Source organism: Phaenicophaeus curvirostris, chromosome 19 (assembly GCF_032191515.1).
Source record: "Phaenicophaeus curvirostris isolate KB17595 chromosome 19, BPBGC_Pcur_1.0, whole genome shotgun sequence".
Lineage (NCBI taxonomy): Eukaryota > Metazoa > Chordata > Aves > Cuculiformes > Cuculidae > Phaenicophaeus > Phaenicophaeus curvirostris.
This window is the reverse complement of record NC_091410.1, coordinates 4,009,613-4,033,832: the sequence shown is the minus strand read 5'-3', so window position 1 is coordinate 4,033,832 and position 24,220 is coordinate 4,009,613. Positions and strand designations below refer to the sequence as shown.

Genomic DNA, 24,220 nt, shown 5'->3' with positions numbered 1-24,220 from the left:
GAACCAAGCTTCCAACAGACATTTATTTGTTTGGATGGAACTCAATGCACATGAAACAGAGTCGCTCAGGTGTGCTGTGCACCTTTGCCTTCAGTTCAGATACAGGCCAAACAATATCCTATGATCAGGACAGCAGCCTGCCTCCTTCTCCATGACCAGCCACACCAACACTGCCAGCAAACACTGAACAAAACAGTCCAGAACCTTGCCTGTCTCCCCCTGCCATCGTCCCAGCTTGCCCAGCAGGAAGAGTCTGTGTCCTAAGGCCCCATAGGGAGAAGGTACAGATGAATTTTGGGAACAAGTTTTAAAACAAGGGCGCTTCCTTGCCTTTGGTTCCCTCTCAATACAACCAAACTGCTCATTTATTCAGCCTTCCCAAGAAGATCCTGGGAAAGGCAAAGATGGTGAGGAGGGTCTTCTAGGTCTTGAGCCCTTGGTCTGTGCGGATCAAAGCAAACATCTTTATTGCACTGGGTGTGTGACTGCAGAGTGACCAAGAAAAGCAGCCACTGAACATGTTCTGGAAAAGCAGAGAGTGAGAGTGGCCCAGTCTGCCCCGTCAGCTTCAGCATGGATGCTACTGATGATGGCCTGTCACCCCTTGTGGGTGACCGGCCACTGATGTGTACAGCACCTTACTTAATTACATAGGGTTGGTGAAGAAGAGAGGCGCGCTCCATGACATAATTCACCTCTGTGATTTAGAGGGTGCTCCGTCCAACCCACAGCAAAGCCTTCCTCAAGCAAGGGGAGCACCAGGAACTGGCAGGTTGTGGCTGTAGGATGCTGTAGGACACTACCAATAAGCATCACAAAGGAAGCAGGAGTCAGACTGAGACCACTGAAGTCAACTCAGAGATGAGATGAATCAAAGCAGGGTCAACTTTGCTAGAGACGACCAAGTGCCATGTCAGCCCATTAGTGCCTTGCACCCTGGTCTATGAGTGTGCAGAGGGACTGGTTTAGTTTGTAGACTTTTCTGGCTGCTGGTAAGAACCATATGAGGAGATTGCTCAGGAAGGACCAGTGAGTGGAAACCACCTTGCAAAGAAGAGAGAACAAGTTCTGACACACTGGGTTTTCTGGCAGTGCTGATAAAGATATCCAGGAGGATCTAGGACCTACTTGTGGCATTGCACAGGGAAGGATCCCACCTGCATTGTGCTTTATAAGGGTGAATGTGCTCCCAGGTACCATGGCAAGAGTCAGATAGGTTGTGACCACCTCAATCGCACAGGCATACCCAACAGTGACCCAGGCAGGAACACCATCTCAAGACCTTACAGCAAGATGCAGCAGGACTGAAGAATCAGCACTTTGGCTGGAGAGCAACCAGAGCTCTTGGCTAACCACCCAAACGAAAGCCCACCTCACCACACCCAGTGAAACCATAACATCCTACAGGATATAAGTACAGGCTAGGTGGATGCAAGAGGCCTTTACACTTAACAAGGAAGAGAGCCTCCATCCTGCCACAATGACCATTACTAGCTCTGGCTGTGCCAGCTCAATGTGGGTGGACACTCAGAAAGGACAATAGGAACTGAGACACTGGGTGACCGCAGGGTGTCATCAGTCTTTTGCACAGGATTTTACGTCCAGCTCTTGGTGTCAAGCCCAGAGACACTGCTGGGGCACCGGAGGGCAGGACTGGATGCCCTCTTGGTAGTGAGAATGTCTCTCACCTGCTGTCTCCATCTTCTGCTACTTGTCCAGTCTACTGTTTGGTTTCATTTCCCTGTGTATGTCGCCCTCTTCTTACGAGTTTTTCTCCTTTTCTCTTTCGCTCTAATTTTCTCATTTTTCTTGGAGCTGAAAACTGAACTCAGTAATAATGAGGTGAAGAAAGTAACTCATCTGCCCACAGTTCAACGCACCAGGTCTGTGCTCAGGTGATAACTTCACAAGAAGCAGCCCTTCATTCAGGTGACTCTGAGGACTGCCCAGTGTTTTGCTCAGCTCTACCCAGAGCACTTTGCTATAAAAACTGTGCAAACGCAATGAAACCCAGACCAAAGATGTTCCCCACCAAGAGTCCTCAGGAAGCATCTCATAGAGACTCACAAGGTGGTACAAGGCTGAGGATGAGATATCATCCCTGGGAATGGCATGTCTTGGATGGTGGAGCACAATGTTTCTCCAGACAGCTCCCAGTGCTTCTTTTATTCTTCTGCCCTCTTTGTCACGGACTCACTTGCTGCTGCTGCACACAACTCTTCCAAGCTGAGCTCAGGTTGGATTCAGTGTTTGTTAATGTCATGGAGGAGATGACCGCTGATGTGGCACCAAGGACACATGCCATTATTCAAGCTTGCAGCAACCTGCTTGGGAAATGTCTTTGGTGGTGGCACTGCAGTGGGAAGCATGAACAATGGCGGGAGGTTGAAAGTCTCAGAGGAGAGTAGATTGTAGACTCTGGCTGGAGACCTGGGGAGGGAAGGCAAGAAATAGGAAACCGTAGGTTGCAACCATGGTATCCTCTTGGTGCCTCCCTTCTCCAATGGCTAGAGAGCCAACCCTGCTTTATAGAGAGCCTAATGTTAATGATAGTAACTCTTGGGTGTTAGACCACCTGCCACAATGGAAGTCTTCAGCAATATTAAGGAGATGTATCCTCCTCCAGCAACAACAACCCACTGAACATCCATTATCATCATCTTCCTCTTACCCAGCGCTTGTCACATATGCTTTCAGTTGGGACACAGCACTCAGCTTTGACCATGCACATCACCTACTGCGTGAAGCCCAGGCATGAAGGAACTTGGGAGCTCAGAGGGCAGGTGTTTTCACCTCCTTGCCATGACCAGTGATGCTTCCCTTCCAGCCCAGCTCTCAGGACTTGGTGGGGCTCTGGCACTTCTCCACGGTGGAGCCCCTCAGAGCAGGGCTGCAGCCTGGTGGCCCCTCATGCCACATGCCAGCAGCACCTGGAGCTGTATGTGTCCCAGACGCCAGCGCTCACCCACCCCACACAGGCACGTGGCCATTTCAGCATCCCAAGGAAGCCCCTCTTGCCTGGTGCAGCTTCCCAGGACGCATACGCTACCATGGTCATGTCCTGTGCAGAGGGGCCGCCGGCTGGCCTACATGATGGAGCAGGTGAAGCCACAGCATTCCTTGAGCAAGGTGAGCCCCGTTTTGGTCATGTACGGTGCGGAGGTTTGCTGCCCTCTGGAAGTCATTTTCTTCTCTTTGAGAGGAGCTATGGAAAGAGGAATTGGTGTCTGCCTGCTGATAAGGGCACAAGTCCATTGCTGCTTCTTAGAGCTCCTTTCAGGGCTAAGATCCACAGCTGGGCATGAGCCTCGCATCCAGGAGGCACATCACCATGTGTGCTTCGTGGGTGTCCACAAGCAGGACACAGGACAGGGACCCTGGGCTGGAAATGCCTCCCACCACGCTGGGGAGGTGTTCCTTCAGCAATGAGGGAAGCACAGGGAAGATGGTGGCCAGTCATCAGAGGCCATGAAGAGAGGAGGACTGGGTGGATACCACAACTTGTGACCTTAGGCAATGGTGGGATGAAAAATAAGCAGCTGGTTGGAAAGGGTCAGATGAAGTACATCAGCTGTAAAAGGACAACTACCCATCCCCATTCTCATACGAAATGGTAGCTTCAAAATGTCAGGAGAGAAATGGAAGCAGAATTCAGAATTCCACAATGGGTTCTCAAGCACCAGCATCCCCTGGCTGCCATCTCCTGATACCTTCAGGTGGTCTCCAGGTAGCCCCACACAAAGCAATGAAATCTTGAAGACAGAGTGCTTAGGAAAGGGCAAAAGCTACCAGGGAGGTTCAATGCAAGGAATAAAACTCATCAGCCACCTACTTGCTTTCTGGAGGTAGCTTTTGGAGAGCTTGCTTTGCAGGAACTCTGCCATCTCCTTGTCTTCTTCCCTCTCCCTGTAACAAAGAGATTGGTTACCACTCAGGAAAGGAGCAGCAAGGCATCCAGAAGCATGTGACAAGGCATGACATGGATCAGAGAACAGGCTAATCTGTCCTCAGTGCAAGGTTGCACCCAACTACCTGAGCCTCTCAAATTCCACATCGTCCACCAGGAAATCCCGTGTTTCCACCAGCTTGTGTATCTGCTGTACAAGCTCCTCTTCCTTCTGCTTCTCCTCATTGGACTTCTCATTCTCTGCAGCACACGGAACACATTTAAAACACCAACAGAGACCAACCCACCCATGCCAAGGCCAAGATTGCTCTGGTCCTGGCCCATCCAGGAGCAGATGTGAGACTCGGGGTAAAAGCCAACTCAATGTAAGCTCTTGGAGCTTGTAAACAAGCAGAAACCTCATCCCAAACCACCTTGGCTGGGAGGAGACAGGTCTGGTGTCATCAAACTTTGAACTTTTAGTTTCATCCCAAAACTTCATGGGGCTAAGCACTGCAAGATGAAATTGTGAGCTTTGCAGAGCAGACAATGGGCTTCTCTGGTGGGAGACCACCATCATTCCCCCGGGCCCTTCAGTGCTGAACAGGCTGGGTACCAGCTCCCAATGACCTAAGAAACGTCAGACTCGGATGTCATCCTTCCAGCCCAGCAGGACCTGCTCTGCCCACAAAGGCTCAGCAGGGTGGGAAGGGAGAGAGGAGGAGAGGGGGCCCCGCAGAGACCGCAGACCCCACCGCAGGTTACACCAGTGAAGCTTCAGGCCCTTCTGGCTCCTCTGTCCTGCATGGTTGCTGACACCTTTTATTCTATTAAAAATAACCAACTATTCCAAGATGTCCCTGTAATCCCCTTCGCTTCTTCCTTTGCCTTCAACATTTTCGTCTGAGGGCTGCCCATCTGTGCCCTTGTTTTGTGGTGCAGCACCAGGCCTCCCCAAGGACAGATCTGGGGACGTTGCCTGAGGTCCTGGTCTGTGGTCCAGGTTCAGTGGGACCCTCCACCTCTGGCCGGGCTCCAAGTCCTGATGTTGATGGGAGGGAGATGCAGCGGTGGGTGCTGCCCCCCTTCCACCCACCGGGGCGCCCGGGCTGCACCCTCCTGAAGGAGCCGCTGCACACACGGGCGAGATCAACACATGCTGGTGGGGCAGGGATGGGCCTGATAGAAGAACTCACAAGGAGCCATGGGGCTTTCTCTTGCCCATTGCTCCTATAGTGGGAAGTGATTGACCAGGGAAGTGATTCTACCTCTACACTCAGCACCGGTGAGGCTGCACCTCGAATCCTGTGCCCAGTTTGGGACCCCTCGCTACAAAAAGACATTGAAGTCCTGCGGTGCATCCAAAGAAGAGCAATGAAACTGGTGAAGGGGCTGGAGAACAAATCATACGAGCAGCAGCTGAAGGAGCTGGGGTTGTTTAGCCTGGAGAAGAGGAGGCTGAGGGGAGACCTCATTGCTCTCTACAGCTGCCTGAAAGGAGGTGCAGGGAGGTGCCATTCCCACCCCAGGACAAGGATGACCACAAGTGTCTGATAGGCTATTTTGAATGTGTTAGTCTTGGTTAGAACCATAGAACCATGGAATGGGTTGGGTTGGGAGCGTCCTCAAAGCCCATCCTGTTCCAACCCTTGCCATGGGCAGCGACACCTCCCATCGGATCAGGGGCTCCAAGCCCCATCCAACCTGGCCTTGAACACCTCCAGGGATGGGGCAGCCACCACTGCTCTGGGCAACCTGGGCCAGGGCCTCCCCACCCTCACAGGAGAACATTCTTTCCAAGATCTCATCTCAATCTCCCCTCTTCCAGCTGAGAACCAGTCCTCTCATCCTATTCTTGCACTCCCCGATCAAGAGCCCCTCCCCAGCTTTCTTGAAACTCCTGTCAGTGCTGGAGAGCTGTCAGCTGAACCCCCAGACTGACCCACTGTGAGCACAGCAGGACTCACTCATGCCACTTATCTTTGGACAGCAAGGTATTGAAGGCCTGGGAAGCTTTCACATTGCTATGAAGTCCTGGTTTATATAAACTGGTACACACTGGTTAGTAGGATTCATGAAGATGATAGAGATTGGGCTATGGGGTTTTAAGTGTAAATGGAGAGCTATCTCAGGTGGAAGCTATGACTGTCTGTGCTGCAGCTACTTAATCCCTTTTCTGAATTCAAAAGCCAGCTCCAAAATCAATCCAGCAGAGAATGGATCAATCTCCAGTTCTCCTTCAGTTAAATAAAAATGCAGCAAAATTCACATTATGGACTAAACCCCGTAGGCTGGGTCTCAGCAGTCGCCTAAACTATGTATTGATTTGTAGTTTAAAGTCTGCTATCTATTGATCAGAGGTGATGCTGCATGGGTCTGGGTAGGAGGAACTGTTCATTATTATCACATTAGCTCCGGCTCAGGGTGCCCAGAGCAGTGGTGGCAGCCCCATCCCTGGAGGTGTTCAAGGCCAGGTTGGATGGGGCTCTGAGTGGGAGGTGTCTCTGCCCATGGCAGGGGGTGGAACTGAATGGGCTTTGAGATCCCTTCAATCCAAACCATTCCATGAATCTATGTTGTTAGAAACACCCCAGCAAAAAAAGCTTTCTCCTACAATTTTGGTCTTGGGCAGAGAGTGAGCTTCCTGACAGAGAAAGCTGAACGGGACTGAGGTCTGAGCCACAGCCACTGGTGCCCTACCACGGAGACTTAAAGCAAAGTCACCTGGCTGTGGGCACCATCTCTGCAGCAGCTCTCGCCTGCCTGTTGGGAACAGGAACACTTTACAGAGTCATTTAGGTGCCTTACAAGTCAGAACCTTCAGGCTGTGCACAACCACACCAGCTATTTGGAGTTCCTTAACAACCTGCATTCCTTAATGTCAGAGTTAACATACCCAGTGTATAAACACGGCACTTCTTTTCCCAACGTGCTGATGTCAGAGACCATTACGAACACGATACCTCTCTGAATTATTAGAGTTACCTTACTCTGGTGGTATTTCAAGCCACAGGTCTGGCTGAGCTGTGAGTAAGCACTGATGTGTCTGAATCTTTATCCAAACCAAAGTTCAACACCCATTGTTATGAATGCTCTGCTGCAACAGCCTCACAACACCAGCAATTTGCAGGATTTTGCCAGCACAGTCTGATTTGAGCCAAGATATGAAGAAGGCAAAAAGAGCATCCCTGGTGGAAGCAGCATTTCTGCTCTCAGGGCTAGGAATGAAAGACCAAAGCAGATCAAGGAAAGCCAACCCCATCTCTCCAGCTTCAGAAAAGGCCAGGTTTATCTCTGGTCCTGAGTCATCATTTAGGTCAAATCTTTTTTTATGAGCAAGAAAGTGTTTGAATTAAAAGCCCACATGAGATTCGGGGCTACATTTGGCAAGTAGCTCCCATTGTTTTAAGGCAGAATCCTCCCCTCCTCTGTCTGAATCTCCCTCTGGCTGCAACCAGGTTGTATTAAACTGATCAAGACCTGCGTATCAAGCTCACACATAGCACAATGAGGAGGTCAAGGTTTCTTGCCACTCTTGGCTTTGAGACAACCTTGGGTAGAGAGCAGATGTGCACAGCTGGTATCCTTCCTGCATCCTGGCATCGCCCTCTGCTCATTAGTCCTAGTGAGTGCGGCATCTTCAGAGACACTTCTGGTGGAAATAACTGAGATCCAAAACTTAATGCTTGGATAGGTCTAGATAGTAATGGAATCATAGAATGGTTTGTGTTGGAAGGGGCCTCAAAACCCTTCCAGCTCCAACCCCTTGCCATACGCAGGGACACCTCCCACTGGATCAGGTTGCTCCAAGCCCCATCCAACCTGGCCTTGAACACCTCCAGGGATGGGGAAACCATCACTTCCCTGGGCAACCTGGACCAAGGCCTCCCCATCCTCACAGAAAAACATTTCTTCTTAAGATCTCATCTCAATCTCCCCTCTTTCAGCTTAAAGCTGTTCCCCTCGTCCTATCCCTGCACTCCCTTATCAAGAGCCCCTCCCCTGGTTGGCTTTCTGGACTGCAAGCACACATTGCCGGCTCATGTTGAGCTTCTCACCCACCAGCATCCCAAGTCCTTCTCCCCAGGGCTGCTCCAAATCCATCATCTCCCCACCCTATATCTGTGCTTGGGATTGCGCCAACCCACGTGCAGGGATAAGCCTCCTGTGTGATTCCAAAAACCACACAAAAGTCCTTATTGGAGGCTGAATGGGGACATCCTAGGAGAAGACATAGCCTGAAGAACACTGGTGGACACAGCTTGTGGGGAAGCCTTTCTTACTCAGACTCATTCAAATCCTGAGCTGCTTGGCATGTGCTTTGATTTCAATATTTTCTGAGAGGGATCCTTTAGAGAAACAAGTTTTGGCTTTTCCTGGACTGTGAAGGGACAAGAGTGGCTCTGGCTGTGACAGGTTCATGGACCATCACTGGTCACAGTAAGGAAGGGGACAAAAGCAGGACTTCATCCCACCTGAACTTTTCACATATGCTGCCCTGGACTGTTTGCCTCTTTTCAACATGCTGAATGATGGATTCACCTAAATCGGTGACACCACTGACCTGACATCCCCTGAGCACCCATTCTGCCCTGGCTGCAACCAGGAATCCTGCCCTGGCAGGTGCCATCTGCCCCATTGCTGACACACATTTCTGATGTGGCCACAGCAAGAATTTACTGCTTTTCATGTAGTTGAGACCTCTGAAGGCATGTCTCCTCCTGCTGCTTCCAAAGCCGTTCACTGCCACCAAACTCAGCTCCTGTGGTCCCCTCACACCAGACCCATGTTCTTTCTCAAAGCACTCCTATTTCTTCTCTTTTTCTTTTTCCCTCTGCCCTTCAACCCAGCCCTAGAAGCACTCAAAGCAGCAAAGCTCCCAGAAAAGATATGAGGTAAGACCCAAGGAGCCATGCTTCTTGATGCTCACAGGCTGCCTACAGCAGCAGCATCCTTCGGAGCGTCCCTGGGGTGGGAGCTGCTCAAGAGCTGCTTATATTTCATGGAAACCTTTCTGCTGATTGCAGGGGCAGCATGTAGCTCTCTGAAGCTTTACAAAGCCTTACCTGGAAGGGCTATGAGTTTTTGAAGCTCCTCTTTCAGACGGCTGATTTCTTTGCAGAGCTGAATGTCATCCATCCTGCAAAGACACAAATGAAACCACTGAGGGAAAGACTGGGAGAGGAAAGGTTCAAAACCTCCTGAGTAACACCCAGCCAACACTGGAAGGTGACGCACTCAGTGCCCGTGGTAGGGAGCACAGATTTACCTGCTTTCTCATGGGAAAGAGCAGCCTCCTTAATCTTGGAGCTTTTGTTAGAGCTACAAGGGTTTTGTAACTGGTTGTTGAGAAAGGAAAAGTCTCATCGTGCTCATGACAATGAAGCCTTATTAAAACCTGGCACATCCACCACAAAACAGCACCTGTGTTTTGCCTTCTCCCAGAAATAATCCTCAAACAGCAAAATCCAAACCCAAATGGAAGCTACTGCTGCATAAAAAGAGCTGACGTTTTTACGCTGCCTTTCTGCAGAATTAAGATAGAAACATGAAACACAACATGGGGGGAAATGTGCAAACTTTGCAGGTGTCCTCTGAGAAAGAAGCTCATTTCACCAGGAGGAAAGGAGGCTGCTGAAGCCGCAGGCAATGATGTCATCACTGACTCAAACCATATGACAGCAGCAAGGTCCTCATCAGGATGAGCTCAACTCAAACATCAGCAGCAGCTGCTGATGGAACAGATGGGGGATGCACGGCCTTGTCTGTGCTAAAGGCAATTGGATGATGTCTCGGAATCACCACAGATACTCAGCCCCTCCATGGGCGCACCAGCTCAAGTGCTGCTCGCTTCTCACTGGAGCTGGCAGAGAAGACTTAACCCGATTTATTGATTGATTAATTTTAAAACATTGCACATCTCTGATTTTGCTAAAGCCCTGCTTGGACAAGTCCAAGGAATGATGGTATCTGGCCATAATGAGGATCAATGCTTCAGTGTCACCCACAGTTAGAGGGGAACCAAGCCGTCCTTGAGGCTCTCCCCTGGGTAGATGAAACCACAGATGAGACAAGTCTCAACTCCAGTAACCCCCAGAGCTGCCTTTGGGCTGGCCAGCCCCACCTGCCTTTTCAGCACCTTCCAAGGCTGCATCAGCCCAGGACCAGCCTTGGCCAACCACATCTCCAACCAAAGTATGATGAGACCAACCCATCTGACACTTTTGCTCCTCCAAGAACGAGCTTCCCTGGGCTCCTTACATATTCCCTCACTGGGAAAATTAGGAAAAGCCAATGCTGCTCTGATGTAGCATCCTGAGCCTCAGCACAGTCCAGTCAGCAAGCAGCCAGCAAAGAGCCATTTCCTTGGCATTAAGGCACCCAGGAACTGAAGTCTCTGACGAGGGATTTTGGCTGTTGACTCTTTTGAACAGAGTTTTTTAATGCCTCCACCTCTTTTGACAAGGAACTCAATCTCCTGGTCACAGTTGGACTGTTGAGCTGGGATTTCCTTCTCCAGGCTTACTTTGGTGTGACTGAGCCACTCTGGTCAGACCACATCTGGCATCTCCATACTGCTTGTTACCTGGTCTGAAGCTAAAAGAAAGTGTCACCATCCAAAATACCCTGATTTTCCAGGTGTAACACGCTCCCATGCCTACAGAAACAGAAATAGCTCCATTGGTGTGTCCATGAAACAACCCTTTCATTGATGCATCAGTTCTCATGCTCTCACTACACATCTTCCAGGGGCCTGGAGCCACCAATGGCACCAGAAGCCCCATGGCAGAGGGTCTGGGCTCAGGCAGCAGAAGCAAACAGTGCTAAGCAGCTCCACCAGCAGAAGAGGGGGTTCCAGTCATCATCTTGGAGTAGATATAGACACTTTGACCAGGAGCATTTCCTTATGATGGTACAACTAATCTGCTGACATCTCAGGAACACCTCTGTCCAAGGGCTCCCTTGATGCAGCCCTGCAGTCCTGGATGTTTTAGATAACACATGTGGGCACTGACCCATGTGCTGGGAAAACATCTGTGATGGGAAAAAGATACACAAACCTCTCCTGTCGATAGTGGATTTGGCCCTGTGCTGCCCTGCGCACAGTGCCAGGCCTGCATGGGGTGGGATGGGATGGATTTTCAACATCATGTTCAGAGACAAGTTTCATGAAGAAGCTGGTAAGCACCAACACCCCAGGTTACAGAGGTCAGCTTGTGTGGACTGAGCCTCCAAGAGGGGCAGCATATCCAAATGTTGACCACAACCCATTTTACACACAGACAGAGGCATCGCACATTCTCCTAAGCCCTGCCAAGCACCCCAGCATCTTAGCACAAGCTTCCCAAGGTCATCCAAGCCTTCCATACAGAAAGACTCCTTGGATGCTTTGCAGGGCACGTGGGAAATCATCCAATCTGGAGAAGCACAACTGAGATATCTAGCAAGCTCCATGGCCATAAGACAGAAACCTTAATAAAAGATCAGAACAGATAATACATTTGACTCATGAGCTGGTGCCACCTTGAACAGATGTGACTCTCGTTCTCATTGACGTGCGTGCTACTAAAAGACCTGTTTGCATCTTCAATAATCCTGCTGGCCCTTCCACTGAGTCACACCGTCCACCCCTTCTGGGATGAGTCATATTTGCTGGAGCTACGTGAAGATGCAGCTTTGTCAGCTGCTCTGAGGATACCAGGAATATTAATTAGGGAAGGGAACATAAAGAGAATGATGAAGAGGGATCCTGTAAGACATTGCTGTAGGAGAATCATAGAATTATGGAATGGTTTGGGTTGGAAAGGACCTCAAAGCCCATCCAGTTCCACTCCCCTACTACAGGCAGGGACACCTCCCACTGGATCAGGGGGCTCCAAGTCCCATCCAACATGGCCTTGAACACCTTCAGGGATGAGGTAGTCATGACTCTGGGCAACCTGGGCCAGGGCCTCGCCACCCTCACAGAAAAACATTTCCTCCTAAGATCTCACCTCATTCTCCCCTCTTTCAACTTCAGACGACTCCCCTTGTCCTATCCCTGCACTCCCTGACCAAGAGCCCCTTCCCAGCTTTCCTGGAGCCCCTTTCAGTCTTGGAAGCTTCTCTTAGGCCTCCCCAGAGCCTTCTCTTCTCCAGGCTGAACAACCCCAACTCTCTCAGCCTGTCCTCACATGGGAGGTGCTCCAGCCCTCGGATCATCTCCATGGCCTCCTCTGGACTCACTCCAACAGCTCCATGAACATCCGAGGTCACGAAGAAGACATCCTCTTAGCTCTGTCAGAATTTTGCTCCCTCTGACAGTGTTTTCATGTGTTTGCACCCGCACTGAGCAGATCCAGTGATGCCAATGTCTGAGAACTGCACATGGAGGACAAGGAGGTCTCTTTGTCCTTTCAGAGCCTGCTCATTGCCCTGTGGTGGCTGAGCCTTTAGCTCTTACGAGCAGTAGTGGAGAGGTTGGCACAGGACATGTGGGCAACAGGCTGATTGGCAGGGATACACTTATTAAAATTAAAATAAACATTCAGATGATAACTGAAATATTAGAATTGGAAGCTAATTCTGTAAAACCTGATAAAGAGAATAATAAATAGGCAATAATAAAAATTCTCATTTCAATGAAACTTGGGAGAGATCGCAAAGACAAGCACCCAGGAGGCTCCTGCAGGAGCTGAGATTGCTTCTACCACTGGTGACAAAACTGATTGCAGCATCAGCCCTAGTCATAGAATCACAGAATCCTAGAACAACCAGGTTGGAAGAGACCCACCGGATCGTCGAGTTGTGCCACTCCTGCCTGGGGTGCAGAGTTGCATCTCCCAGAGGAACTGCAAACCTTTCTTTTTGCCCTGTAAAAGGAGAAATACTGGGAGCTTCATTGTTTCCCACAGCCCGAATGTTTCAGACGTTGGAATGGTGACATTTCTGACAAGAAGAAAGCACCGATCGCTACTGACTGATCGCTACTGGGTCACTCAGTCTGCCAGCATATCCAGGGAGTTGTGCAGCTCCCTGAGCCTCACAGTGCAGCCAATCCTGATATCATATTGCTTTCCCTTTAAAGGGGCTCCAGGAAAACTGTGGTGGGCTCTCAATCAGGGAGAGCAGGGATAAGATGAGGGGAATGTTTTTCAGATGAAAGAGGGCAGATTGAGATGAGATCTTGGGAAGAAATGTTTTGCTGTGAGGGTGAGGAGGCCCTGGCCCAGGTTGCCCAGAGCAGTGGTGGCTGCCGCATCCCTGGAAGTGTTCAAGGCCAGGCTGGATGGGGCTTTGAGTGACCTGATGCAGTGGGAGGTGTCCCTGCCCATGGCAGGGGGTGGAACTGGATGGGCTTTGAGGTGCCGTCTAGTCCAAACCATTCTATGATTGGAAAAAAAGCCCCTTGCAGCCCCAAGTCCCCGTCCGTTTTAATCTCTGCCCTGCAGAATCCAGGTCTGTGATCCTGCTTCTGCAGCAGTGATGGTCAGGGAACCCCTGAGCTTTCCCTGCCTTGCAGAGCCGTGCTCCTTGCCACTGCTGGGCTCCCCAAAGCAGTTGTCTGAATTCCCACAGCCCTTCCAAACTGCTCAGACACAGAACCATGGCATTTCCAAACTTCCAAGAGAACACTTTTGCACCCATATCCACCTCAGTATATGGTTTCTGTAGGCGATTTTCTTTTGTTTTCCAAGAACAAGTCAAGGAAGGAGACAAATAAAAGCATAAGAAAAAGCGAGAGATGTGAGTTTTGTCAGCACCTGGGAGATTCAGGTACCGGTTGCTATGGAAAGCACTGAAGAACTACACTTTTTATGATTTAAAAAAACCCTTTTCAATAACATATCCAGGGGGAACTGTGCCTTAAAGAGGTCATCACTCCAAAGCTGAGCCTCTAAATCCCAGTCCAGCTCATGCTTCTGCAGACAGTGATTTACACAGGCACCTCCAGGCTTTAGTGATCCCTGTAGCACAGGTACTAGTGGGGACCCAGACACATTAAAAAAGCAGCATATCAAGTGCTTCAGCCCAGTACTCCGCACTCCCTGACCAAGAGCCCCTCCCCAGCTTTTCTGGAGCCCCTTTCAGCACTGGAAGCCGCTCTAAGGTCTCCCCGGAGCCTTCTCTTCTCTAGGCTGAACAACTCCACCTCTCCCAGCCTGTCCTGATTTACTGCAGCAGCCATAGGATGGGGGAGGAAAGAAGGAGTTGGGAGGAGATGCAACGTGGAGAGTGTAAACTGTGAGGATAGGGCTGTTCAACAGCCGCAGGTCTGCATGCTGGAGCAAGGCAGCATCTCCAGAGAGCAGCAATGAGCCACCAAACCTTAGGTCCCTTCCCAAGCCCAGCCTAGGAGCTTGAGGAAGAGCAAAGAGTGTGGACCCTTTGGGACGACAAGGTGGTTGAATATGGGCACAGTTCAGTGCAGTTAAACCCGTGCCGTAAACTCTGTTTGCACAGTTCAAACCATCAGTAGCATCTTTGTAACAGGGACCTCTTCAAGCCTCTTTCAAGAACAAGGCCAGAGCAGTGAGAGAGGCTGCGCTTCCAGGTGGGAAGTAAGGTGGGAAGTGGCTCCAGCTCAACTCATCCCTAGGGAAGATCTGTGTTTGATTGGGCTGGCAGAAAACACCAGAGCGAATGTGGGAAGGGAGGACAGTGAAGGAGGAGGCAGGTACTCACATGTACCGCAGCTCCGACTCCCTCCGCACCAGGATCTCCCTGATCCTCTCGATTTTGAAGAGCTCCCCTTCAATGTCATCAATGGTGGTGGAGGAGTCAGCCATGGAAACGATCTCGTCCTCTGTGAATTAAACAGGAGCAGCATTAGCCAGTAGGAGATGTTAAACGTGCTGAAGACAACAGGGACAACGGGACCGTCACGGGGCTCCCCCTAGCAAGCCCCAGACCAGCATAATCACCAAGCACCTGTAGTTTTAAACTTGTTTTCAGGCTTCTTGCTGCCCTGCTGGCTGCTGCAAGAGGAGACAGCCCAACAAGCACATAGAAAGTCACTGACATTCAAGAGCATTGAGCTGCTGGCGACTGTGCTTTGACTTTGTTTCTGCTTGGTGTAATGCTGGGCACTGGAATGAGCCTGCTGATTGCTGCATTAGCATCACAGCATCTTAGCTTCCTGAGCCCAGCTCCAAACACACATGCAATATTCATGAGGTGTCTGCATGAAAGAAGACCTTGGAGGCCAGCAGGCCACCTCATCTGAGCTTGCAGCTCTCTGAGCCTTAGAAACAAGCATCATTTTGCCTGCTTGTGCTGGCTTTGCAGCATGTGCCGCTCACACCAGTGTTCTGCACAGCTGAGAAAGCCACAGGTTTCCAGGAGCTCTTCCCCTCTGCTGAACAGCAGGAGGCCAAGGGAGAGAAAGACTGCTGGAGAGGACAGGGATCTCTCTCTTTTTCCAGAATCGCATAAGCTTCAAGCATCTCCAGCACATGAACAGACACCCAGAGCCATGAGCCTGTCCAGCAGTATGTGCCAGGACCAAACGCTGGTAGCTAGCAGACAGGACTCCTAAGGAGTTATGGAGGTGAAGCTCTCACAGCTGGCCTCTTTCCATTGCACGCTAGATGAATATACCCTCATTCTTCCCAGCTCACCAGGGGAAAAAGTCCCCATTGGTACCCAGTGAGGCAGTTTGGCTTCCTCACCTTCTGGAGTGCTGAGCATCACCTCCATAACCCACTTAGAGAAAGTGAGACAGAGAAAGGGGAGATCATTTGCTCAGGACAAGAAGCAAGTGACAAGCCCAGGGATGGACAGCCTAAGAGCCCAGCAACCTTAACCTATTGCTCTGCCTCCTCTGTCCCCTGATTTACACACAGATGTCCCTCTGATGTCCCACTCATTTACACAAGAGCCTCACACTGATTTATACGAGGACGCTGTGCCGATTCACACAGTGTCTGTGAGCCTGCACATCCCACAGCGGCTCCCAGCCCATTTGATGGGGATGGCTGAGTTTTTGCTCCCAGGCCAGCTCCCACCCACCCCCACCCCCTGCCTGGTCTGGCTCTCAGAGACACATCACTGTGCCTGTTATCAGTGACATGCAGCAGCACATTTATCACACGTCAGTTAATCTGGCCCTTCTGTGATGTGCACACAGCTCAGGTTGGTGAAGAGGGGAAGACTCAGCAGCTACAGCAAAGCCAGGCTATGAGAAACATTAAAAATCACAGACATCAGAGGCAAATTCTGCTTCCTTTGAATCTCCATAGAACACATTTCCCCGCTGAGAATTTGCCTTCCTTCAGCCCTCAGACTTCCCCATGCAGGGAGAGGGGAAAGCACAGCCAAGGAGCACCAGCTCTGGGAAAAGGATTTTCCAGACAGCCTAGGTCTGGGAACTGGAGATGTCAGAAATGGAGCATACGGCTTGGGGGTTCCAAACAGGACCCAGGCAGTGCTAACAGGCCAGGAAGGCATTAAGGCACAATGCAAAACACTCTGTGCTCACTGATCCTCTGCCCATCATCTAAAGCCGCTTTAGAAACCATTCTCAGAGCAAGGTGTGTTTCTGAGGCTGTTGGCAGAGAAGGTTTAATAGCAGAAATATCAGTGGTTTGGGCATGACTGGTTTGAAGAATAGTTTTCCAATGTTTCTGGCTTAGAAACTCATGAGGACTACTTGGCGGTTAACTCCCTCTTCCCCTAGCCACGAAGGCCACATTTAGCCAACACCAGCCTGCTAAACCCTTGACTGTTCCACATTCTAAACTGTTAAGATGCTCTCAGCAACCAGCGCCTGCTCAAGACAGAACAATAAATACAAGGGTTGGACAACGCGTGGGGTTGGATGTGCTGCCCTCGACCAGCTCTTGCTCAATGCCTCTGCTGCAAATTAGCACAGAAACCCTCCTTTAGCCTTGTTTCTATGGGCTTGAAGGGGATTGCTAGGGTACCGGACTGTGGTTGCTACAGGACAAGGATGCGGTTGCTAAGGGACCACACTATCGTTGCTAGGGGACCAGGATACTGAGGTCCCTCATCCCAGACATCCTGCTGCTCTGCTCCCATAGAGCTCCTCTTGCCTGGGATATTTTGCAGCACCTGCACCCAGTGGCACGAGCAGCTTGTTCCATGCATGGGGACAGGCAGGATGTCCCTGCAGACGACATCAGGCACACAGGTAACGACACGTGCAAAAGTGCAGGTTGTACAGCTGGTGTGTGCTTGTAGGCAGCCACTCCCTGAGGTTCAGCTGTACTTCAGCACAGCTCTAAACCTGTCAGGGAAAAGCTGCATTGCTCCAAGTGTCGCTTCTGTAACCAGGCTAAAATGACAAGGCTGATTATTTCACAATCATAGAATCATAGAATAGTTAGGGTTGGGAGGGACCTTAAAGATCATCTAGTTCCAAACGCCCTACCATGGGCAGGGACATCCCACTAGATCAGGCTGCCTAAGGCCCCATCCAGCTTGGTCTTGAACACCTCCAGGGATGGGACAGCCACAACTTCCCTGGGCAACCTGTTCCAGTGCCTCCTCACTTTCACTTTTCTTCCTTACATCAAACCTAAATCTGCCCCTCTCCAGTTTATACCCATTCCCCTTCGTCCTATCATCACAAGCCTTTATGAATAGTCCCTCTCCAGCTTTATTGTAGCCCCTTTCAGGTACTGGAAGGTCACTCTAAGATCTCCCCAGAGTCTTCTATTCTCTAGGCTGAACAAGCCCAAGTGTCTCAACCTGTCCTCATACGGGAGGTGCTCCAGCCCTTGGATCATTCCTCTGGACCCATTCCAACAATTCCATAAACAAAGATAGGAGCTTACTGCCACCTTCGTTAGCCAAGGACAAATCTAATCACTCCTAGGAGCACAGGGGTGGGTCTGAGGGATGGGACTGTCACTCCTGGCATGGGTGGGTGGGTGAATAACCCAGAATACCTTTGATCACTGGTGGCAGAAGTATTTGGTGGAGGTTATCAGCCAGCTGTTTCCCAGTGGGCGAGCACAAGCAATTGAAACAGGCGTCAGGATCACTTCTCCTTCCTCATGCCAGCACTTCATTAGCAGAAGCCAGGAGGAGAGGTAAATCTTTGCCTGTGTACATGAAGGGAGGAGGTGGCAGAGCTGGGTTGGTTTTGGCTACCTGTGAGAAGAGGCACAGGCAACTGCTCACAAGAGCAAGAAAGCTCCTGGCTCAGCTCTGACTGGGTTCCCACCAGAGACGGGGAATATGGTGTGCCTGGGACCACCCTGCCCAAGAGGAGCTGCCCTCACGCACTCCCCCAGAGTCATCTTTCTGTAGGACACTTCCCAGCAGCCTCCTTCTGCAGGCCAGGAGTGTCCTGTGATACGAAGACAGTGGACGGGTCTAGACCACACAGCACAGCAACGTCTGCAGGACTCGAGCTGAAAGGTCTTCAAGCCCTTGAGTCTTTGAGTGGCACGGTCAGGGTCATGGAACCTTGCATCCCTCAGGCAAGATGTGTCCTCAGGCGTGCCAGGGAATGTCTCACCAAAGCAATAAGTCCTAGACAAGAAGTTCTAAGACGACAGTCATGTGCCTGGAGCTGTCAGCAGCCCTGCTCCGCAGCAGCCAGGAGGGATCCCTCTGGCTATGTGTGTGCAGCTCCTGGCACTTCCAGCACCTCTGGGACCATGTTAGACAGCCAGAAAAGAGACCAAAGTTCAGGGGTGAGGTACCCTGGGATGACTTACAGGGAATATTCCCAGAGGTGCAGCCCCTCTGCAACACCTGCTGCTGTGAGCACGCTCCTCTGTTCACCTCCTGAGCACAAGCAGGGCAAGAGGCTGTGTGCATTCAGTGCTTTGCAGGATTGGCCAGAGATCTCCTGAGATCCTGAGAAGAAGCAGAGAAAGAGCAGACCCAGGACAATGCTCCTGCCAAATGAAGCCCTGGGACAGAGCACCTGGACAAGGGGACATGGAAATACACCTCTGCACCAGATCCATCTGCTAAACCTCACAAGAAATCATTGAATCCACATAGGTGACTCATAAAAAGCTGATAGCATGGGGAAATGAACTTGCTGAAGGATATTCCTTCCACCTGCCAGTATTTGCCCAGGACCACCGGTAATTGTGCCGGGACCTGAACATCTGAGTGAGGGCATGAGCTTGAGCACAGGATGGATGAGGAGAGACTGAGAGAAGCAGGTTGAAGGGCAGTTCAGACACTTACAGATAGGTGAGGTCTCCATCTTTGGCCCAGGACCTCCTGGACAAGGCTATGAGGAACCTGATCTAAGCCTGCTTTGAGCAAGGGGTTGAACTTGGTGTCTCTGAAAGTCCCTCCTAATCCAAATTTCTCTGTGATTCCATGTAGTGAGACCAGTCTGTGACAACCGATTGGGATGCGCATGGGTATTGCCTGCTAGCTCAAGAGATGCTTTGTCCAGGCAGATATGGGGTGATGCTGAGTTCCCAATCCGCAGCAGATACCAGCATGGGCCAGATCCCAAAGGGCACTGTGCACCCATGAACCTGTGCGATAGCAGTGACACCACACAGCAGGCATGCTTGGCAAGAACAGACACTTGGAGCTCACGAGGGATTAAAATCCAGCACGTCCTGCAAACAGACAGCTGGGCAGAAGAGCTCACTGGAGACTGTTCTGCCAAAGCTGAGAATGGGATTTTTACACCCTGCCTAAGTGCCTGGCACCAGCGAGCACCTAAGGGAGGGATGTTCATTAAAGCTGTGGTCAAGCTGACAGTCCTGAATCTCCCTTCAGGGATGGAGAGGAATGATGTCCATGTGCAGCCACGCTGCCCAGGGGTCCCTTTGCCCTCACAGCTGCGCAGGTGACAGCGGAACTGGACACAGAAATCAACCCCAGACTGCCCAAGCAGAAGGACTCCCAACTGGATTTCAACCCAGCAATGCAAGGAGGGGGAAAAAGATTCAATTTAAACTTGGAGATGCTCTAATCATCACACATGGCCCAGGGGAAGCAAGTATGGTTAATGAGGAGTGTAATAGCCGGAGACTTTCACTCCATATGGCTTTGGTGCAAACATTTAGACAGCCAGCAGCAAGCCTGAGATGAGTCACAGCAGCAACCAGCACAGGCTGGAGTTTCAAGCAATTTACTTCATGATTAAAGTTGGGCGATTGATTGACAGCCCCTTGGGGAGGGGGACAGAGCTCCTCACTTGGGCTCCATCCCAAGTGGCCTTTAACTCAGCCGTGTGCTTTTATCTGCTTCAGAAAACAGCATAGGCGAGGGGCATCCAGCCCACCAAAATCAGCTTCCTTGCTCTACAAGCTCGTTAGTGAGAGCAATGATAAAGCCCTGCCTGGCTCTAAGGCAGCTGGGTCAGAGGTGGCGCAGCCCCCGCCACCCACACTGCCTGGCAGGAGGGACATGAGCCTGGACATGAGCTCAGAGGACAACATCATACTCTGATGGAGAGATCACGGCTACCAGCAGCCTGCAAACCACAGCACTGTTTCCCTGCCTGTGGCCCAGCTGCCCCCCTTCTAAACCAGGGAGAAAAGTGCAGCGCTGCCCCACTGCAGCCAGGAGGGATCCCTCTGGCTGTGTTTGCGCAGCCCCTGGCACAGCCAGCTCTTCTGGGACAATGTTAGACAGCCAGAAAAGAGTTCAGGAGTGAAGTACCCTGAGATGACTTATGGGGCCATCCCCAGGCGTGCAGCCCCTCTGCAACACCCGCTGCTGTGAGCACGCTCCCCTGGTCACCTCCTGAGCACAAGCAGAGCAAGAGGCTGTGTGCGCTCAGCACTTTGCAGGATTGGCCTGAGATTTCCTGGGGTGGCAGCAGCAAACAGCAGAGCAGTAATCAAAAACCAGACATCGACCATTGTCACATTCTCGCCCAGCCCGAGGGTCCCCCACAAGCCAGGAGTTTATGGAGCTGCACTGAAGCAGCAAACATTGCAGCCACCACAACCGTGCTCGCAGGCACCCAAGGAGGATGCCCAGATCGTACGCAGCACTCTGAGCCCAGCAAATGTTTGTCCATTCTCTGGACCATCCTGATGCTAGCCAGCTGCTGGGAGCACAGGATCTAGGTGATGGAAGTGCTCAGACTCCACCCAGGGCAGGATGTCCACATAGACACTCTTCCAGGGTAGGAGAGGTAACACAGAATATAGGATACATATTGCAGTGCTGGAAGGCACAAAGGAGAAGGACTAAAACTTTGGGCAGCTCAGCAGGTAGCTGAGCAGCTTCACAGGCAGCACCCACACACAGCAGTGCCAAGCAGGATGCTGGAGTTTGCTCCGTCCCACTTTCCCTACCTTTCCAGCCACCCCTAGCCCATCAGGTGCAGGGATCTAAGCGGGAGCAGAAAGGAATGAGGAAGGGAGATGAGAAGAGAGGCTGCAGAAGCCTCCCCTCCCCGGGATGTTGCCCAACATCCAGCACGGAGCCCCTTCCTCCTACCCCAAGGCTGGGGACTCTGCCCACCCAGTTTTGTAGCAGACAAACTGGTCAGAAAGAGGAAAAGGTAGTGGAGGACAGGGTGGGCACCCCAGTCTCCCGGTCACAGCTATGCCCACAGCCAGACATGATCGCACAGCAGCTCCACGCTCGCCGGGCAGCACGAGCCCGACGGCAGGCTCCATCCCTCCTTCCAGCGGTTCTTGCCCTCCAGCCATCCACACCTTCCCTCCATCCTCTCTCCCTTCCAGCCAGCCCTCCTCCCGTGCAGCTGTTTCTCTCCATCCTTCCTCTTCTCCATCCACACCTTCCCTCTTTCCACTCACTCTCCCGCATACAGCCCTTCCCTCCCTCCCTCCCTCCTCTCCTCCATCCTCTCCCCCCGTCCCCGTCCTCCCTTGCAGACTCTTCTCTCCATCCTTCCTCTCCCCCATCCACCCTCCCTCCTTCCACTCACTCTTCTCCCACCCAGCCCTTCCTACCTTCCCTCCTCTCCTCCAACCCCTTTACTCCCTGTCCCCATACCCCCATGTAGCCTCTTCTCTCGGTCCTTCCTCTCCTCTATCCACATCTCCCATCTTTCCACTCACTGCTCTCCCATCCAGTCCTTCCCTCCCTCCATCCTCTCCTCCATCCTCTTCTCTATCCCCTCTCTCCTCCATCCTCTCTCCTCCCTGTCCCCGTCCCCCCATGCAACCTCTTCTCTCAGTCCTTCCTCTCCTCCATCCACACCTTCCATTTTTCCACTCACTCCTTTCCCATCCAGCCCTTCCCTCCCTCCTTTCCTCCTCTCCTCCATCCTTTCCTCCAACCCTCTCCTCCCTGCCCCGTCCCCCCATGTAGCTTCTTCTCTCGGTCCTTCCTCTCCTCCATCCACACCTTCCCTCCTTCCATTCACTCCTCTTCCATCAAGCCCTTCCCTCCCTCCATCCCCTCTCCTCCCTGTCCCCCCATGTAGCCTCTTCTCTCGGTCCTTCCTCTCCTCTATCCACATCTCCCGCCTTTCCATTCACTCCTCTTCCATCCAGCCCTTCCCTCCCTCCAACCCCTCTCCTCCCTGTCCCCGTCCCCCCATGTAACCTCTTCTCTCGGTCCTTCCTCTCCTCCACCCACACCTTCCTCTGCTGCATCCACATCTTCCCTCTTTCCATTCACTCCTCTCCCCCATCCAGCCCTTCCCTCCTCTCCTCCATCCTTTCCTCCATCCCCTCTCCCCCCGTCCCCGTCCCCCCATGCAGCCCCTTCTCCCCCACCCTCCCCTGTCCCCCCCCAGCCCTTCCCTCCTCTCCCCGTCCCCGCTCCCGGTACCGCTTCTCCCGGCTGGCTCCGGCCTCTCCCCGCGCCGCTCTCCGGGCCGCCCTCCCGCCATGCGGCCCGCCCCGCCCCGCCCCCTGCCGGCCCCGCGGGCCCCTGCGTCCCGGTATCGTGGACTCAGGGAATCCTTTAGCGTTGGAACCGACCTCGGAGCCCACGCAGCTCCGCCCCCCGCTCGGGGAGGGTCGCCGGGCTGCCCAAGGCCCCGTCCAGCCTGGCCTGGAACCTCCAGGGATGGGGCAGTGGCGACTTCGCTGGGCGGCCTGTTCCAGGGTCTCACCGCTCCCATCGGGAAGAAATTCTTCCTAACGTCCAGTCTAAGCCTGCCCCTCTCCCGTTTATACCCGTTGCCCCTCATCCTATCACCACGAGCCTTTGTGAACAGCCCCTCCCCAGCTTTCTTGCAGCCCCTTCAGGTACTAGAAGGTCACTATAAGATCTCCTCAGAGCCTTCTCCAGGCTGAACAACCCCAACTCTCTCAGCCTGTCCCGTACAGAAGGTGCTCCAGCCCTCAGATCACCCTTGTAGCCTCCTCTGGACCTGTCCCAACAGCTCCATCTCCTTCTTCTGTTGGGGATTCCAGACCTGGACACAACACTCCAGATGAGGGCTCACAAGAGAGGAATAAAGGGGCAGAATCCCCTCCCTGCTGGCCACGCTGCTTTGGATGCAGCCCAGGATACATTTGGCCTTCTGGGCTGTGAGCGCACATTGCCGGCTCACGTAGAGCTTGTCATCAACCAGCACCCCCACGTCCTTCTCCACAGGGCAGCTCTCAATCACTTCATCTCCCATCATTTACTGAAATCAAGGATTGCCCCGACTCAGGTGTAGGACCTTGCACTTGGCCTTGTTGAACCTCATGAGGTTCGCACAGACCCACTTCTCCAGCCTGTCCAGGTCCCTTTGGATGACATCCCGTCCTGGTGTGGCTCCCAGGCCCCTCCAAAACTCTGGTCTGAAATGGCTCACCTCGGTTTGATTGCTCCACAATGCAGAGAGAATGAACATGTAAATATTTTAATCAGTTCTTCAGTCGAATCCTCTACAGAATTCACCACGAGTGGCCAGATCTGCCGTGGGCTGCAACTTGAATTGAACACATCCCGTACTCTCAAATTATTCTTAATAAAAACATGAAATTAAATCAAACCGTCCAGGATCATTCAGGGAGCGATGATCCAACCAACACAGGCTGCTTGGTCTGTGCACTGAATGCAATCGTTATGTGCAAATCCATCTTGCAGAGGTGAATGCAAACCAAGTGCACCACATGATATGGAGCCAGCGTGCCCCGTGCAAACTGACTCACCAGCAAACTCTGTGGCTCTTCCTTCACGCAGGTACACTTGACATCCTTGGATCCACTGCTGAGGAGTTTTAATGGGTCTTCAGATGATCTTCACACTGGTCTGCGCAAAAGGAGGGTCACTGGCAGCAACACTTCTAGGGCAGGAGCAGAATGTTTCTTAAGAGTGCTGACATTTCCCTGTATACAGGCACTTCTGTAGAGAGTTCTTGCCGGTGGAAGAGCTGGAGAGGGGCTCTTGAACAAGGAGAGCATGGATAGGATGAGAGGGAACAGTTTGAAGGTGGAAGAGAGGAGATTGAGTTGAGATTTTAGGAAGAAATGTTTTGCT

General features: G+C 52.0%; 1 protein-coding gene across 1 annotated transcript; it reads right to left on the bottom strand.

Annotated features, from left to right (window-relative positions):
• Positions 1–14: 14 nt before the first annotated feature.
• LOC138729041 (bMERB domain-containing protein 1-like) lies at positions 15–22,634 on the bottom strand. Its single transcript, XM_069872910.1, has 7 exons — positions 22,574–22,634; positions 14,552–14,672; positions 8,953–9,026; positions 4,033–4,147; positions 3,833–3,906; positions 3,050–3,205; positions 15–2,430 (listed from the first exon to the last, which is right to left on the bottom strand). Exons 1-6 carry the CDS (start codon positions 22,632–22,634, stop codon positions 3,087–3,089), a joined length of 564 nt encoding a protein of 187 aa, XP_069729011.1. The 3' UTR covers positions 15–2,430; positions 3,050–3,086.
• Positions 22,635–24,220: the final 1,586 nt, after the last annotated feature.